Source organism: Leptonotus elevatus, chromosome 3, assembly GCF_054856555.1.
Source record: "Leptonotus elevatus isolate MCC_2025b chromosome 3, RoL_Lele_1.0, whole genome shotgun sequence".
Classification (NCBI taxonomy): domain Eukaryota; kingdom Metazoa; phylum Chordata; class Actinopteri; order Syngnathiformes; family Syngnathidae; genus Leptonotus; species Leptonotus elevatus.
In genome coordinates this window covers 22,084,611-22,101,620 of record NC_141241.1, presented here as the reverse complement: position 1 = coordinate 22,101,620, position 17,010 = coordinate 22,084,611, and the positions used below count along the sequence as shown (strand labels likewise).

The following is a 17,010-nucleotide window of genomic DNA, read 5'->3' as shown; positions in this document are numbered from 1 at the left end:
GTGTTATTTCTGTCACTTTTGGGAAACCTGAATGTTTCATCCGTGACGATATGATGGTTAGAATTAGATTTAAAAAAAAAAAAAAAAGTAGGCCTATCTAAAAAGTTAAGAAAAAAGAAAGACATTTCTAAAAGTACAATATGTTCACTCAGGCTATATTGATTTAATTTCAATACAATGGAAATATGTATTATAAATATTACTTTCATCCTGGAAACACACTTTTAAAAAAAAAAAAATTGGGGGGGACTTTTTATTTTATTTTACAGACACATATGATAGCCCTTATACCAAAAACAAGACCACTCAAAAAACTAAAAAAATAAACAGCATACCTAAACAAACAGATAAACAAAAACAAAAAACAGAAACAAAATTAAGCAGAGAACTTGATTTTTTAATCTAGATTAAGTTCAGGGTCTATATAAGTATGTACATAAATGCTCAATCATTTGCTTATTAATTGAGTAAAATAATCTAAGAAAACACACAGTTCAGACAAAGTCAGGTCTTACATTGGAAACAAAAATTGTCCATCTCATCCAAATGTCATTGAAAATATCAATTTTACATCTAAATCTGGCTGACATGTTTCATTTTCAAAGTAATTTGCCACAGAATTTTCCACACAACCCTCAGCAATCAGACTGAGCAGAGAATTTGCATACTGTTTAAGAGCATTACAAAAAACGGCTTTTTTTTTTTTAGAGCGACTACTGCACACGCTTATCTTATCTATCATCTTGTAGGATGTTGACGTGGATGGTCCGTCGTACACCATGACCGGGCTGAAGAAGAACACGCAGTACAGTTTCCGTGTGGTGGCCAACAATAAGCACGGGCCAGGTGTCTCCACTGATGACATTTTGGTCCGCACGCTGTCTGACGGTCAGTAGACACACATTGGTTCAATATTTAACAAAACAGGTAACGCGTTAGCGACAGCTCTCAATATGATGTCATGCTATTCTACACCGCTGCAAAGTACAACCACAATAATAAGATACTTTAAAATTTTAAATGACTGACGCAGTCAATCAAAAGTAAGAATTATTCTCTTTGTCAAGGCAACCCTTGTATTGATTTTGTGAGTATGTGTCACTTTTCTTCAATGCTTTATATAGTTGTCTTCTTCCTCACAGTGCCAAGTGCTCCTCCTCAAAATTTCACTCTGGAGGTGCAAAACTCAAAGGTAAGCCACAGTGTGAAGGGTTTTCTTTTCTTTCTTTTATTCCCCCTTCTCTGAGCGGGAGCTGCTCGTTTTATGAAAAATAGATCCCCTGCCCTGCCAACACTCAGCACACCAGTGCTGGGTATGCATGTGTGATTAGATGCATGACAGTAGACCGGCTGCCGCAGCTGGTTAAGAGGGTGTGTGAACCCTTATCGATCGTCTCATCAGCAGCAGCCTTGTTTTTTTCCTTCTTTATCATGCTCCATCAGTACACTTAGCTTACAGCTAAAGACGTGCTGCTAAATGGATGTGCAAGCCATACATAATGTGGAGAGGAAATAAGAGAAAATTTTCATTATATATATATATATATATATATATATATATATATATATATATATATATATATATATATATATATATATATATATATATATATAATTTTGGGCCAAAAATGAGAAATGCTTGGCCGAAAACCGAAACGGCAGAAAAAAATTATGCCCACTTTTTATTATCAATGCATTTATTATAATTAATTAAAATTATAACATTATTATAACATATTTAGGCCTATTTAGCTAGCACAGTCATTTTAACAAAGCACAATATAAATTGGAACGCGTCCACGTCACAGACATCAGAGACATGTTGTCGAATGATACATTAAACACCAAACGCGGGGCGAGCAACTGAGCATTTTCTGGCGCTGCAATTGCACTTTATAGTCAATGTACACGACAGTACTTCGCACCGGCGGGTGACGCATTTGTAGGCTATTTGGAGCGGGACGCGGTGCGGCGCACCTAAAATCGGCACATTCACATATTCACCAACGTTTAAAAATAAAAAATAAATTTCGCGCCAGCCAAACGGCTATGGGAACGAACTGCAAAGTCACACACGCCGTCCTGTACAGATCTGTAGTCACCCGGAGATAGTGGTAAGTGTTTACTTGTTTAAAACTGTTGATAGCAATAGTGCTAACATTAGCTAAAGTATTTGGCTCGGCCACCAGAATGCAAGTGAAAAAGTGGAAGCGCTCGAGAGGCTCTCATTAAAGAAAAAAAGGAAGGCGCTGCAGGGGAAAGAGTGGCTCACCTGTTGTAGTGCAGTACTCGGCAGCGCTCTCTTTTTCGACCCTCTCTTTCTCCGGTGTGCACAATGAAGCTGCCGGTTCTCACAAACGCCAGCGAGCAGCAAGGCGGACACTCACTCCCGTGTTTGGTGTTTAATTCAAACAGAAGCTTGCAACATTTTTTTTTTGTGCTTGCGTCACCACAATATCCTCTTTCCGCCATATTCTTTCGGCTTGAATTTTCTTTTGTCCGAATGCCGAAAATGCACATTTTTGCCATTTTCGGTATATATAGAATGGGATTTCTTCACATTATTCTAATTTTGACATCCTGTTTTCGTTGGATTTATCAGCTAGAAGCCCTAATAATATAAAAATAAACAAACAAATACTTGAAATCACTTAATTAGTGGGCACTGAATGTATAACCTATGAAAGTTTTTGAATGGAATTACGGAAATCATTCAACTTTTCGAGGATATTCTAATTTAGGGGGCGAGCACCTGTATATACATACATAAATAAAAGTAAAAATATATACAAAAAAAAACAGGATTCAAATAAATATAAATGTAAATGTGAAAATAAATACAAAAATAGATTTATAAATATAATTAAATGTCAATATCAAATATCAATATTACAGTTTTATTTATTGATTGATATTTGATTTTATTTATTTCCACATTTTCTTTTATGTTTATTTTTATTTTTTGAATCTTGTTTTTATTTTTTATTTTTTTACTTAAATTTACCCAAAATATCCATCCATATCCATCTTTTGCTTTAGTCGAATTTTTCACCTTTTCTCTCATTGATTCCCCAGCCATATTTAAACAGCTCCCAAGTCTTTGTGTGTCAGGACTTTTAACTCTAATTGTTAAATGGGATTTATTACAGTTGAGCACACTGTAGCTTTTGTGTGACACCGCCGGTTCGATGGGCCGCTGCGGTGGCCGCAGGCTTCCAACAGGCTGATGAAAACACGAGAGCTGCCTTAGATGGCCTCTCTTTTTTATCCATTGCTGTACATCTTCAAACAGAGGGCTGCAGGCTTATTTATTGTACACTTCCACCAAGTTGTTTCTTACTAATGATATGTGAGGCCGAACGTGTAAATGGAGAGCCTGGAAGATGGAAAAGGATGGAAGCTTTTGCTGGTCATTGCCGCTGACAGACTGAGTGAGAGAGAGAGAGCTGTCAAAGCAATGCGGGGAAAAGAAGCTGTTCAATAATCCTATCACACACGAGCAGCTTGAGAGGGAACTGGCCACCCATGTTGAGGGAGAGTCAGTTGGGATTTGAGTGCTAGAAAACAATGGGTGCCGCCGCAAATGTTAAAAGGAGTCATTTGGTAGAAAGGACGACAATTGTCACATTTGTTTTGTTTTGGTCTCGAGGCAGAAGCAAGCACAATTTCACTGTTAAACAAGTAACTGGCTGCTTCCTATTTCCACACATTGTTTGAATCCTTCTTTCCTGTTCTTTTCTTTTTTTATGTTCACTTTAATTCTGAACATGAGCAGTCGTAAAGTATACAAGGCACTGATGTCTCCTCTAATTTGCTAACAGTATTACAGGATTTTTTTTTATCATATGTTTCATATTCTCTGCCACATCTCTTCCTCACATTGTTCCCTGTGACTTTCTTGAGAGTCAATTCGACTTTGCTTCCAGTGAGAAGAACAGACAAATGCAGCCGGCCGGCATGAGTAGTGGCTGTTCATGTGAAATGAGAACAAAACGTTACACAATTGCATTTGTGCCTTTTCCCCATAATGGGGCCGGGTCGGAGAGTGTGTGACCTGTTGATGTATTCAGCCTTTTGTGCATCAGTGTGACAGTAGGAGAGAATTCATTAAGAACTCCTTGCTCCTGCCGAGCTACCCCCCACTTGTCTCTTTACACACAACATTCCGGATGCATGAATCCCAGCGTGAAGTGTGGGCCTGCAAGCAAAATGCCCACGTTGAGCTCTCATGTCTTGTGTTTTTGTGAGGTATTCACACCACTGTCAAGAAATGAGCTCACCTTTTTACGAGTCTTTTCCACAACATGTGACCATCTAGGGCTTTTCTTTGTGCAGCCTGCCTCCCAAATATCGGATGACATGTACATTACACACTTTTTTCTACTACAAACGACAATTCACATGTAGTATTGACATCAACTTCAATACATTGATTTGAACTTCCTGTTCAGCCGCTAAACTACAAAGTCGAGATATCTGATGTTCAAATCGATAAACGTGATTGTTTTTGCAAATGCTGCTCTTCGTCATTCACTTGCATTTACCTAAAGTATGCTAGCTTCTGATTGGTTAGTGTTTCGTCAGCTGATAGGGGATCAGGAAGTGTTGATGCTCTAGCTGCCGTGTATGACGAGTAAAGTTTAAATTAAGAATGAATGAATGAGTTTTTTTCTCTGAATATTGCCCCCACCCTCAAAAAAATATATATATTGTATGTGGCCCTAATACGCCGTCGTACTCAACAGTCCAGGGTCTCTATTGTTTTGTTTTATTGTCCGCAACCCACTTTGTTTGTCAAGTCTGTATTAGGGCTGGCTATCGATTCAAATTTCCTCAATCAATTCGAGAGTTTAGTTCAATTAGATTTAGATTGTTTTCCGATTCAATTCAATAAAATATCAATTAATTACGGAACATCAATTCTTAAATGTCAAGGACATGATTAAAAAAAAAAAAAAAAAAAAAAACTCCACAAATATTAAATTACAAAGTTAATTTTGCGGAGGCAGTAACTGGTCAGATGATTTAGTTTATTAATAAACGTAACACGTGTTATAATTACTTAAGTGTTTACACAAACATTGACATCAGCAAGGATGAGATGAAAATATTTTCATAATTCAAATTCAATAATTGTAAATAAAAATGTAAAAGATTCTGAAGTGTCTTAAAATGCAACACGTTAGGTCTTTCATAAATGTAAGAAAATACTTTTAAATTCAAGTGAACAGTAACTATCAAGAAAACAGTAATATACAAAAATTGGCATTTAAAATTATATTTTCTTAGGAATTTATGGCAAAAAGAGACATTACAATAATGGATTCATGGTTTTATGAATCGATATCAGGCTCGAAAAAGAAAATCGATTCGATATTGATTATTAGATATATATTTTTTAAACCCAGCCCTTGTCTGTATTATTGCAACGTTTGAGGAAACTCATAAAGACGTGACTTGACCATTACACTCCACAGCCTTCACTATGATCATCATTTTCATGGCCTTATTGGTTGCATTAACTCTCCTTTGCCCTTTCACAGAGCATCATGCTGCGGTGGCAGCCGCCGCCCTCCAATTCCCAGAATGGAGAAATCACTGGATATAAGATCCGATACCGTAAAGGATCACGGAGAAGTGAGACAGCGGAGACCACCGGGGGGACGCAGCTTTCCAAGCTCATTGATGGTAACAAACACTAGTGTTGTTCTCCGGTATCACTTTTGGCCCAGATACCGATTCCAATTTTGCAGTATCGCCAGATGCCGATACCATACCGCTACCTACCTACATGAAAAGGCTGCCTTGCCATTGGTTCAGAGCATTCAAGGGCCAATAGGATATCTTGGCTCAGCATGCAGTGAACATGTCACACATCAGTGAATGTCGTGCACAAGCAAGACACAAGATGCTGCATCCAAAGTCCTACATTAGCGTCGGAAATAATGGTATCGGCATCTTACTTGTTAGTACTTGCCGATATATATAAAAAATAAAATAAACTCACCCTGGAATATTATCACTTGTAGTTCTCGGATTTGCTCTATAAAGTAAAATCTTAGCATTTGAACTCAATCTGTTCCAAGGCGCTTGTTGACCTTGGCTTAGTTATGGATTTTAGTTTTTTTTCCTGTAAGAAATATTACAAAATCAATTCTTGATTCCAGGGTCAAAATGTCACCACCATAGAACCTTCAGTAGCTGTACATTTACATTTACATTTACATTTACATTTACATTTACATTTGCATTTACATTTACATTTACATTTACATTTACATTTACATTTACATTTAAATTACATTTTACATTGTCAACATCTATAGAAATGCCTGAATTTGAGTCACATCCATAGTGCGCCATCTTCGAGATGTTCAGATTACAAGATAGACAAGTAGGACGAATGCATACAAACATTTGCTGAACATCTCAACATCGCGGACAAATCGTGTGGGGAAAAATAGCAGGTTGTTCTTTACGCCTACTGTCAGCTCTTGTCATTCAATTGGTTATTGGTTTTGGCTAAATTGTTGCTTAGAAGTACTTGTGTCTTCAGAATGGGGACTAAGCAGCCCAGGGCCTTCTTAATTTTTTAGCGCATGAATATGATCTTAACTTGTCTCAGTGGCTTTGCGTGATAGCGTTCCATCCCCCGGGGCTATCACCAAAATCAATCGGTGATTAATATTAGATGTTGGCTCAGCAACTTTCAAGTGGCGTGACCTCCCACTGTGCTTGCATCAAAGAGAATATGCACTTAAAAGTTGATTCTATCCTTTTTCAAACATTCTGGAGGCGTGAAGCAGAAGGATGTTTGTTGGTTCAAATGCATTTAGAGGGAGATGTAGCCTCGGAGGCACACGCTTTGGCAGACTTTTGAAGCTACCCCCAGGGTGGCCCACAATAGTCGGCATTGAGTAAGTAGCACGCAACTACAAGATGAGCATCTTGAAACCAAATTGGACAATTTTACAATGATATTTTTTCCTTCTTTTTTTTTAATCTGCAGATGAATTTAACAGCAGATCATTTGTCAGTAGACGCTCATGAATGCCGATGCCGGCACCCAGTAGTCAAACTGGATCGAGACTTTTCCAAATCCTTTTAGTTTTTTTCTCTCCGTTTCCATCAAGCTGTTTCTTTTACGACACATCTTTCTCAAGTGCTGCATATTTGTATCTATCAAAACAGTCAAAACCCACGTGGAGACGTCAATTTTCATTGCCTTGATGTTCTGGAGAAAGGGAATACTACCACTGTGAGGCAGCCTTACAAATTTCCTCTTCAGATCCTGCAGAGAGATTTTGTTAAGAAATATTTGCACGTCAAATAAGTCACACTATTTTCCGCTGGTGTAGGTCTTGAGCGTGGGACAGAATATTCTTTCCGGGTGTCTGCCATCACGGTGAACGGCACGGGCCCAGCCACCGACTGGACGGCAACAGAGACATTTGAAAGTGACTTGGATGGTAAGATTGACTGTTGTCATGCAGTCTTTCCCAGGACTTGCCTTAAAAAAATGTTTTATTGGGATTGGAAATTGCCTTGCCAGAATCCCGGGTCCCCGACCAGCCCAGTTCGCTTCACGTCCGTCCCCTGGTCAACAGCATCGTGGTGAGCTGGACTCCGCCGGAGAACCAGGACATTGTTGTACGTGGCTACAGCATTGGCTACGGCATTGGCAGCCCTCATGCTCAGACCATCAAAGTCGATTACAAGCAGCGCTACTACACGATTGAAAACCTCGGTAAGAAAAATTATTTTATGAAATTTAAATATTTAATCTGATTGTAAGGTGTGTTTAGTGATTTGTTGACTCATTATTTGTCACTTAATTACACTGACGTGTTTGAGTCAGACACTAATAAAGACCTGTGGGAAGATTGTGCTTTTCAAGTCACCAATTTTGCTGCTCTTTTTTAAAAACATGCAAATTGTGTTTCTCACACAAGATGATTAAACTGCACCGCTGATTTTATTCATAGTGTCAATTTAGAGGATTAATGAGCACTGAGCTCATTCCGCAATTTGCTCATCACACCAACCAGGGACAAAAAAAATTGAAAGGGGTTCTGGTCGTTTTGGTACTTATTGTAGTTATTCAAATGTTCTGCTAGAGTAGACCAAGTCTTCTTCTTTTTTGCTTTCTTTCTTTGAGGACCTAAAATGTGATCAATTCTGACATTATTTTAGATGGTAATGTCAACGTGTTTAGTAGTTCAAATCAGGCAAATGTCCAAGCTAAGGCCCAGGGCCCATTTGAGGCCCACCACCCATTTTTTAGCGGCCCACGGCCCTTATACTAAAAATGACATTTGATATTCTGTAGAGCTTTTCTACATATGCAAAGATACAAATAAAGTATTTATGACTAAAATAACACTGTTTGTCTTTAAAATACTGTGTCAAGGTCCAATTAATGAACAATAATAATTAATAAGTAGGGGTGTTAGAAAAAATCGATTCAGCAATATATCGCGATATTACAGCTCGCAATTCTCGAATCGATTCAATATGCGGCCGAATCGATTTTTAAACATAATTTTTTTATGGAAATAGTCAACAAAACATCTTACTTAGGGTTAGGATTCACACATTAAGCATGGAAGAATGTTATATTAATGGAACATTAAGATTTAATATTTTATTTCAGTGCTGTTCAAACATGAAACAGACTGTTATAAGTCAGAATTTTCAGATAAATACATTTTTATTCAAATCTTACAGTGTACATGTACAAGTTTACTCATTTGTATTTTCTAAATTTGAGGTTCTTTTAAAAATCGCAATAATCAATTTATAAATTTGTATCGGGATTAATCGAATCGAATCGAATCATGACCTAAGAATCGTGATACGAATCGAATCGCCAGGTACTAGGCAATTCACACCCCTATCCACAAGTAACGTTTTTTACGGTAAAAACGGTTTGCTCTGGTTTTGGTTGTGAATGTGGAGATGGGATTTGATCGTTGTTCCGTGCCGTCAAGCGCTGTTTGACCACCCCAAAATCTTGAAAATCCTCAACTATTTGCCTTACCGCCTTTAAAAGAAAGCTGTTATGCAACAGCTTTTGGAAATAACTAGAACATATCAACAATACATAGCATAATTGCTTGCTTGATTGATTTTAGTGCATTTAGTGTAAAGCAAATTTCCAAGCAACCCTTCTATTTCAAATAAAAAAATTGGACACCCCTGGTTTAAATAGTGCAAGTGTCAATAGCTAGTTTAAGTCCTGTGGGTAAAGTCTCTTTGTTTATAAAAGTACACAAGAGATATCCGTGATGGCAAATTGCCCATGCATGCATATTGGAAGCCTTCATTACAGTCGCAGCAAGATGAATTATTTTATTCAAATGTTCTCTCTGCTAATATCGCCATTATGAGTTGAGTGTCTCTAGAGTTTCAGCTTGATTAGATGGCTGCATCAATTTATATTGCTGCACTCCATCTTTGCATCTCTCTTGTTCAGACCCCAGCTCCCACTATGTGATCACGCTCAAGGCCTTCAACAACGTGGGCGAGGGGATTCCTGTATATGAGAGTGCCATCACAAGACCACAGTCAGGTAGGAAGTGCAAATCTACCCCCCAAATGGGGGAAGGGGGGGTCTGGCAAGAGCTTCACATTATGGGTCGACTTATGATTTATCTGAACTTAAAGGTGCCTTGCGGAGTTTAAAATGTTAATGTTAAAAGAGCCCTGACTTTTTAACTGCTACTGCGCCTATCAGCTTGTAACTTCCCTTCACTGTGGAGTTTCTTGGGGGTGGAGTGGTGGAGGGTGCCGTCATGCTCGTCCCCACGGACATGTAGTGTTGTGCTAGCAAGCGTATGACACAATTGTGATGGAAATTGAAAAATGAAATAAAAATAAGAAGATGAGGCCGGCTTTGAGAACAGCCCAAACTCGGACAAAATACGGATTTTCATGAAGCTGAAGAAATTACACGAGCCGGACAGGAAGTCAGGCGTCGGCATCAAGGTAGATCCAGTATATTTCAAAATAAAACCGTTTGCGAACTCGTTTTTTGGGGAGAGAAGCTAGCTGACTACATAGCATGACATAAATCGGACATTTAAAAGACCCAAAAAAATTTGCTCAGAATAACTTCAACATGACAAAATAAGACTATTTAAACACAAAACGTACTTACTAATAATGGTAGAAGAGCCATGTCTAAAAAACATATTGTTGTGATAACAGGCAAGCGTGGCTATTGTTTTCAAATAGGACTTACATACACGGTTATTATCGCGTGAACTCAACTCTCCAGCGTGAATCTCGTGATCTTGTAGTCTGGCGGGTGCAGATTTCCCGACACGGACAGCTCACACAACGCAAGCGATGTGAATTGCAGTATGCCGTATGGAAACCGCTCCGCAGTCGGTGTGAATTGGGCGTTAAAATGACCTCACGGATGCTCAGGTAACGACCGGTCATGGTGAGCGTCACATGACCAAACTCAGAAAACAGATGAGCTGTGATTGGTCGTTACCTGAGGCCTGAGCAACTGTGATGTCATTTTCAGTCGACACAAAGTGGCAAAATGGCCGCCAATTGAGATGGATAAAAACAGGTGAATTTTGCTGCTTAATTCGTATTCTGCAAATGCAATTTTAAGCATCATTTTTGGGTTGACTTCCTCTTGAACATTAAGTACACTTTCACAACTTCCACACCCGTTTGCTGCAATACAGTTTGACACCACTGTAAACTTCAAGTACTACAATAACCACAAATAGTGTCAATCAAAGCAAAACATTACAACAGACGACTGACATGACGACTCCATCACTTGGATCGGATCTCATTAGATTGTAAAGGTGCACCTAATGTTATGTTAGGACTCCAAATCTCTTTTTGATCAAATGTTGCAATGCATGAAAAGGCATTTCATTCACAATGTAACTCAGGGCACATAAGTACAACTTTAAATAGAATTTACAAAATAGTTAAAGACATTTCAAAGCAAAGGAAGAAGAAGTAGCTTAGAAAAAAAGTTGCGGAACTGTTTATGTGGAGGTCTGGTCCAGAACTAACACAGCCATCCACACAGTGCTCCACTTGCCTCGATTGTTGCGTAGCCATGTTTGCTGTCCTTTTGTGTTTATGAGCTGCGCTGCCCTCAGCCATGACAATCTGGTTATGATCTACATCTCAATTAAAGACCAAAACACAAGTCCCAATCCAGTGTTCACCACAAACGCTCTTCAAGTAAGAAGCCCTTCTAGTGTGCTTCTATGAAAGCAGACTTCGCGCACACTTTGTGTCAGTGTATGACGATAAGTTGCACGGGATCCCCGGGGCGTCCCAGAGGGGGGTCTGCGCCCACCCCCTTTTCAAATTTAGACTCGCAGCTCCTCGCTCAGCCTTGATGGCGCCACTTTGTCTCCTCCGTCGCTCTGTTGCAATACTGAGAGGGCGGGATGCTGGATGACATGAATCACGTCAGCATGCTTTGAGGGAGGAGGGGGTCGGAAGAGGGGGGGGGGGGGTACAGCCTAAGTGCACACACGCACAAGCCTCTCTGTGAGGTTCAGTGCTCCTCCTCACATCCTCGTAGACGCACACGGCGCTGCACATACCCGGACCCCCTGTTGTGTCTTTGGCAACCCTTCGTCAGATCCAAACGTTTCCTCTCAAAGCAGAACCAAAAACCTTCCACCATCGTCTGCTGCTGCCTCCTCGGGGGCGCCGTCTTTTCCTGCCAGTTTGTTCAAGTCGGGATTAAAAAGACAAGCTGACCTACATAGTACTTTGGAAACAAATAAAACTGTGGAAAAACTTGCTGAACTTGGTTTGAGAGAGCGTGGGGTTTAGCATGCATTATAGCCCAATGACTTGAGCGAAAAGCAAGGAATGTTAGTTAGACGAGTGGTAAGGCTCCGTCTTCGGTCAGTTTTCTTATTTGGGTAAAAAAATAATGCAGCTTCTGGATTTCACTCAAAAGCCACAGCACACTCCGTAACTGCATGAATGCTCGGGTCTTCATCATGCACACAATACAAAGAGCTTGGAACAGAGAATGGAGTCATGCAGGGCGAGGACCAACAAGTGGTTGAAGAGAGTCATCACGGATGACTGACCAGGGCTTTTTCTTTTATCACTTAATGGAGTGAAGATCCTGGAGAAGTCAAGCACATGGGCAACCGTGGGGGGGGGGCCCTTAACTCGAGAAATGTCACATATTTGTGGCCATTTAGCATTGGTCAATATTTCTTAGCATGTTGCTAAAGAAATATTTGAATGAAAGTAAGAAAAATAATAGATTAGATTTTTATGCTGATGAATACTAAAATTGGCATTCTGATTTCAAAATTGCAATCAGTCCGTTTTTTTCTCCACAGCTTCCCTTCCAGATAAGCAAAATTCTACTGAACTCTAAAACGAGAATTGTTGAACCAATTTAAGATTACAAATTGAATTGTTGACCAACTTTAAAAAAAAAAATTGCTTCAATTGGTAAAGACGATTGAATTAATTGATTGAGTCCAAAGTGAATATATTACATTTAATTAATTATGAGTTCAATTAACTTAATATATTCACCTGCATTAAGTTTAAAGTATTAAGTTGAATGAACTCATAATTAATTAAACTTTTAATATATTCACTTTGGACTAACCTAATTCAATTGTGTGTTACCAATTGAAGTGATTTGTTTAAGTTGGTCAACAATTCAATTTGTAATCTTAAATTGGTTCAACAATTCTCTTTTTAGAGTGTGATTAGCTGTAATAAGACTGTAGTACGAACAGCTGATTACAATTAGACTCATCTATAGCTATGCAGTCAAAATTGAGATGAGAGGTGTTTGCAACTCCCAGTAGGTCAAGTACTATCAATATCTGCTAACAGAAAGCTAGCTTAGTGGGAATGAAAAAGATTAGTGCTAGCTTTTCTCTTAACCTTGTAACCAAGGGTATACTGTTGTAAGTTCTATTTTGTTTTATGGTTTTTTTTAAAGATCGGGCTCGAACTGTTCAATTTTAGTGTTTTATTGACATGCATACACAATTAATTCATATTTTTAAGTAAAATGGTGAGCCTATAGTTCAAATCTTGATGTGATGGAAAAAAAACTGAGATCAGCTTTGGATTCTGCACCCACAAATTAGTTTGAAACCTCTGTCAGACCCAACTCGACAAAACGTGTGTTCTCCAGGGTAATTCACTGTCATCTGCTCATATCTTCCTGTCCCTCACAGTAGTATTGATAGCACACAGCAACGTTTAAACGTCTGTAGATGTGTCTGATTTTAGAGGTCAGTGTCCGTTTTTCTAACAGAATCTTTTCTCTTTCTCTTCACCCTTCCCAATCCCATGTTCATTGTGCTTATGTTTGGTTTCTCCGTTCACCCTTCCATTCTTCCTTTTAACTCAATAACCTTTATTTTTCCGCCTGTCCGTCCTCCCCTGCATCCCGTCCGGACTCCTGCCTGATTGTGCCATGACCATGCCATGCATTTCCTTGTGTTTTTAATTTGCTCATTTTAATTTGTGCGCTTGCATGCGGGTTCACTGCCTGGCGGGCAGACCCCATAGACCCTGACGTTGACCTGTACGAACTCTTCCATGCTCCATACACCCCAGTACCAGATCCCACCCCCATGATGCCACCTGTGGGTGTTCAGGCCTCCGTGTTGAGCCATGACACCATCAAAGTGACCTGGGCGGACAACTCTTTGCCAAAGAACCAAAAGATCACTGATAACCGTTACTACACAGTGCGCTGGAAGACCAACATCCCTGCCAACACAAAAATGAAGGTAAGGAGTATTTACAGTACTATAGTAATAATAATAATGCATCAGATTCTTATAGCGCTTTTCTAGACACTCAAAGTGGCTGCCAGTGTGCGCCTACGGCCCCTCCGACCACCACCAAACATTTGCACCTTCAGCACCACACCAGTGTGAGGAGCACTGGAGGCAATGTGTGTGAAGTGCCTTGCCCAAGGATACGACTACACATGACTTGGGGAGAGCGGGGATCGAACAGCCGACCTTCTGGTCACTGAACGACCGTCTCTACACCCTGAGCCACGGCTGGCACAACTGGTGTCCGGCGATTAAAATAATAATAATAATAATAATAATAATTCTGCTTGACTTCAATAGTTAATCACAAATTTTATATCTGTTCTAAATTTACAATAAAATATTTTTTTCAAAGTGGTCATACTCTTTTACATAAAAGTGGAAACAATGGTAAAGTAATCAAAGTTGCATCTTTTAGTCATTGATACAGTAATTTCATAATAATTCATAAAATTTAGTTAAAATTAAAAAGATGTACTGTACTGTAAAAAAAAACGAGCGCGATATTGATTTGTGTTGAGGTAATTTTCTGTCACTAGATGGCATAATTGCATTTATAAGACATTGATGTTCCTATTAAGAGCTATTCAATCTTTAAATTGAAGTAACTTTTTAAAATTGCAAAATACAACTTTGATCTCAGTCTCCACAAATATATGCATTATTATTGACACATTCACTGCCATAGACGGCTATAGACGTCAAAGATTCCTTTTGACTGGGCTGGCAGTGAATCAGTCACATTTATTACTACTAAATTTTGACGTGGACGTGTCTGTTGCGTTGTGACTGGAATTTCCCCAGTATATGCTTTCCAAGTAAGGGGCAGTCATTAATCGTGCATAAAAAAAAAATAGAACTTTAAATTAACTCAAGTTAAAGGCACTAATTTTGAAACCCCTATTATCCAAGCCTTAAGCCACTAATAGATTTGTTTCTTTAATGACAGCCATTTTTAAACTATTAGTAGGATGACACAAACAAAATATTTCCATATTCCATATTTGTAGAGTGGTGGCATGGAATAAACTATTTTATTTTGAGGTGGAATTTGTAGTATGTTCCTTGTTTAAGTCACTTGCCATATGATATGATGAATGTCATCATTCATATATTGAATGTGTAAAATAATGAACACCAACATATTGTCACCAACACAGCAGCAGCGTTGTACAGCACAGCACACTAGCATAAGTCAATATTTGAATTTGTGTGATTTGCACACTGCGACAGTGATTTAAGAGCTCCACAGGCTTCATTATGGTTCTATCCAGTTAACTAAATCCCATATATTTACATGTCTATTAACAAAGCCTTTTTTTTTTATTGATCAAATACTTCATGTGTGCTCATAACTGCTTCTACATTCTGCCTTCTGTTTTTTTTTCCTATTTCACCATCTGCTATTGTACTGCCCCCACTTGAGAACAGTACATTAAATCTTCTTAAAAATGGCATTCCAGATTACATAGACGGTTAAAAAAGTTTCGAGTAACAGTTGTGACTTTATATTTGACTTTAATTTAATCCCACTTAAAACATGAAGTCTAAAGATGACATTTGTGGTGGTAATTTAGCCACGCAGACGGCTCGTTTATTACGCGCGGCAATGACGTGACGTCATCGTTAGGGAGAGAGAAAAAGGAGAGGTCTCCGTGAGATGAGGCGCTCGAACAGGCTCGCCTCGTTTTCACAAAATTATTATTATATTAATATTTCTACCTCTTCCTGCATCACTCCTCTGTTGATATGAGATGGTAAAAATATAAGCCCCGATGACGGACTTGTAAAAGTCCGTGGCCCTGACACGCTGGACCATACGTATTTACTTCTGCAAACACAGCGTTGTGAGTGACGTTGTATCTTCTTCTACGCATGCGGGTCACTTTGGGGACGCATTACGTCCACACAGCAAACAGACTGAGGTCTCAATTAATAGGTCATGTGAACGCTTACTCAAAAGAATCAGATTTCACCCCAAAACATCGGAATTGAGCATTAAGACCTGTAGCCAAAATACCTTTGTCAAACTGAACAACTGCCTCTTTGTAATAGATTTGTGCTAAATATTTCAAACCAGCTGTAAACTGAAGTGAGTCCCGATCATTAGTTGCACTTCACATAGGTTGAATCACACACACGCACTCACATGACCGTTTCTTGAGTTCTGAACATCCTGAAAGTACAGTCAGTCCTTTTCTCAATGACTTTGGTTACCTTTGTTTAGCACTTAGATGCAAGGGCGCCAACAGGGAATAGGGCTTATGTGCAGCCAACTTCTGCATTCGGCAAAGCAGGACAAAGCACTTCCCACAAGTAAACATCTACAAAGCCTTTTGTTTTACACAAGATGCTTTCAAGAGCTGCCAATGATGACAATATTCAATATTTGGTCTTTTTTAATATTCGTCATTGTGTTTACGTATATCATATGACATATACAGGGGGACCCTTGAAAACGCTTAGTGGCAGTAGATCCCTGCCCTGTGTAAAGTTCAGATGGGAACTTTCGCCGGTTCTTTTATGTTGAATGCTCAATATACTAATAATAACAACCAGGAGGCTGCATATCTTCAGTTAAGCTTATTGCCAGAAAGATCGAGTTCACAGCTGTGGAGCCTTTTCTGCTGGATGCGGAAGAAGGTCTAATCTATTCAAAATGGTCTCTGTTCTTACACCGTCTCAGCCTAGCCCGTATCAAAATGTGTGACTTGATGGTCTTAACTGGTTTCAACTGGATAAATGTGCCAGTGTGCAGATAGATAGGAAGATGCCAAGCCAGGACAGGTCACAGCGACACAACGGCCTAGCTCAAGTCACCTATTTAACCATTAAGAGCTTAATCTAACAGCTGTTTATTGATTTATTTGAACACACAGAAAGTCCAGCTACCTGTTTCCTGGTTTGGTCACATGACTTTCCGCAAAAGGCTCTTTGGGGCACCGTGACAAAAATCTTGCTTTAAACTGCTCCATGTCAGTGCCGCAAAATGAAAATAATATTTTCAACATTTATCATTAACCGCCCCCCAATATATTCCCTGCAATAATATCCATGCTGGTATTACACAAACTAACAAATTCTACCAGAAACTTTTAGCATTGAAAGAATAACATTGGCACCTATGGAGCCATATTGTATGAAGGGCCAAGAATGATGAAATAATCAAAAAAAAAAAAGTTTC

General features: G+C 39.1%; 1 protein-coding gene across 10 annotated transcripts in view; it reads left to right on the top strand.

The window, feature by feature from the left end:
* Positions 1-17,010, top strand: part of neo1a (neogenin 1a) — a 166,146-nt gene that overhangs the window by 133,601 nt on the left and 15,535 nt on the right. For 7 of the 10 annotated variants that reach the window (XM_086071397.1, XM_086071389.1, XM_086071399.1 and 4 more), the window contains exons 11-17: positions 750-888; positions 1,143-1,192; positions 5,544-5,688; positions 7,359-7,469; positions 7,553-7,747; positions 9,476-9,571; positions 13,543-13,775. In XM_086071397.1, the coding sequence (XP_085927523.1) occupies positions 750-888; positions 1,143-1,192; positions 5,544-5,688; positions 7,359-7,469; positions 7,553-7,747; positions 9,476-9,571; positions 13,543-13,775 (969 nt within the window). The remainder of the gene's footprint in view (positions 1-749; positions 889-1,142; positions 1,193-5,543; positions 5,689-7,358; positions 7,470-7,552; positions 7,748-9,475; positions 9,572-13,542; positions 13,776-17,010) is intronic. The other 3 variants (XM_086071392.1, XM_086071400.1, XM_086071395.1) reach the window with 1 other exon arrangement.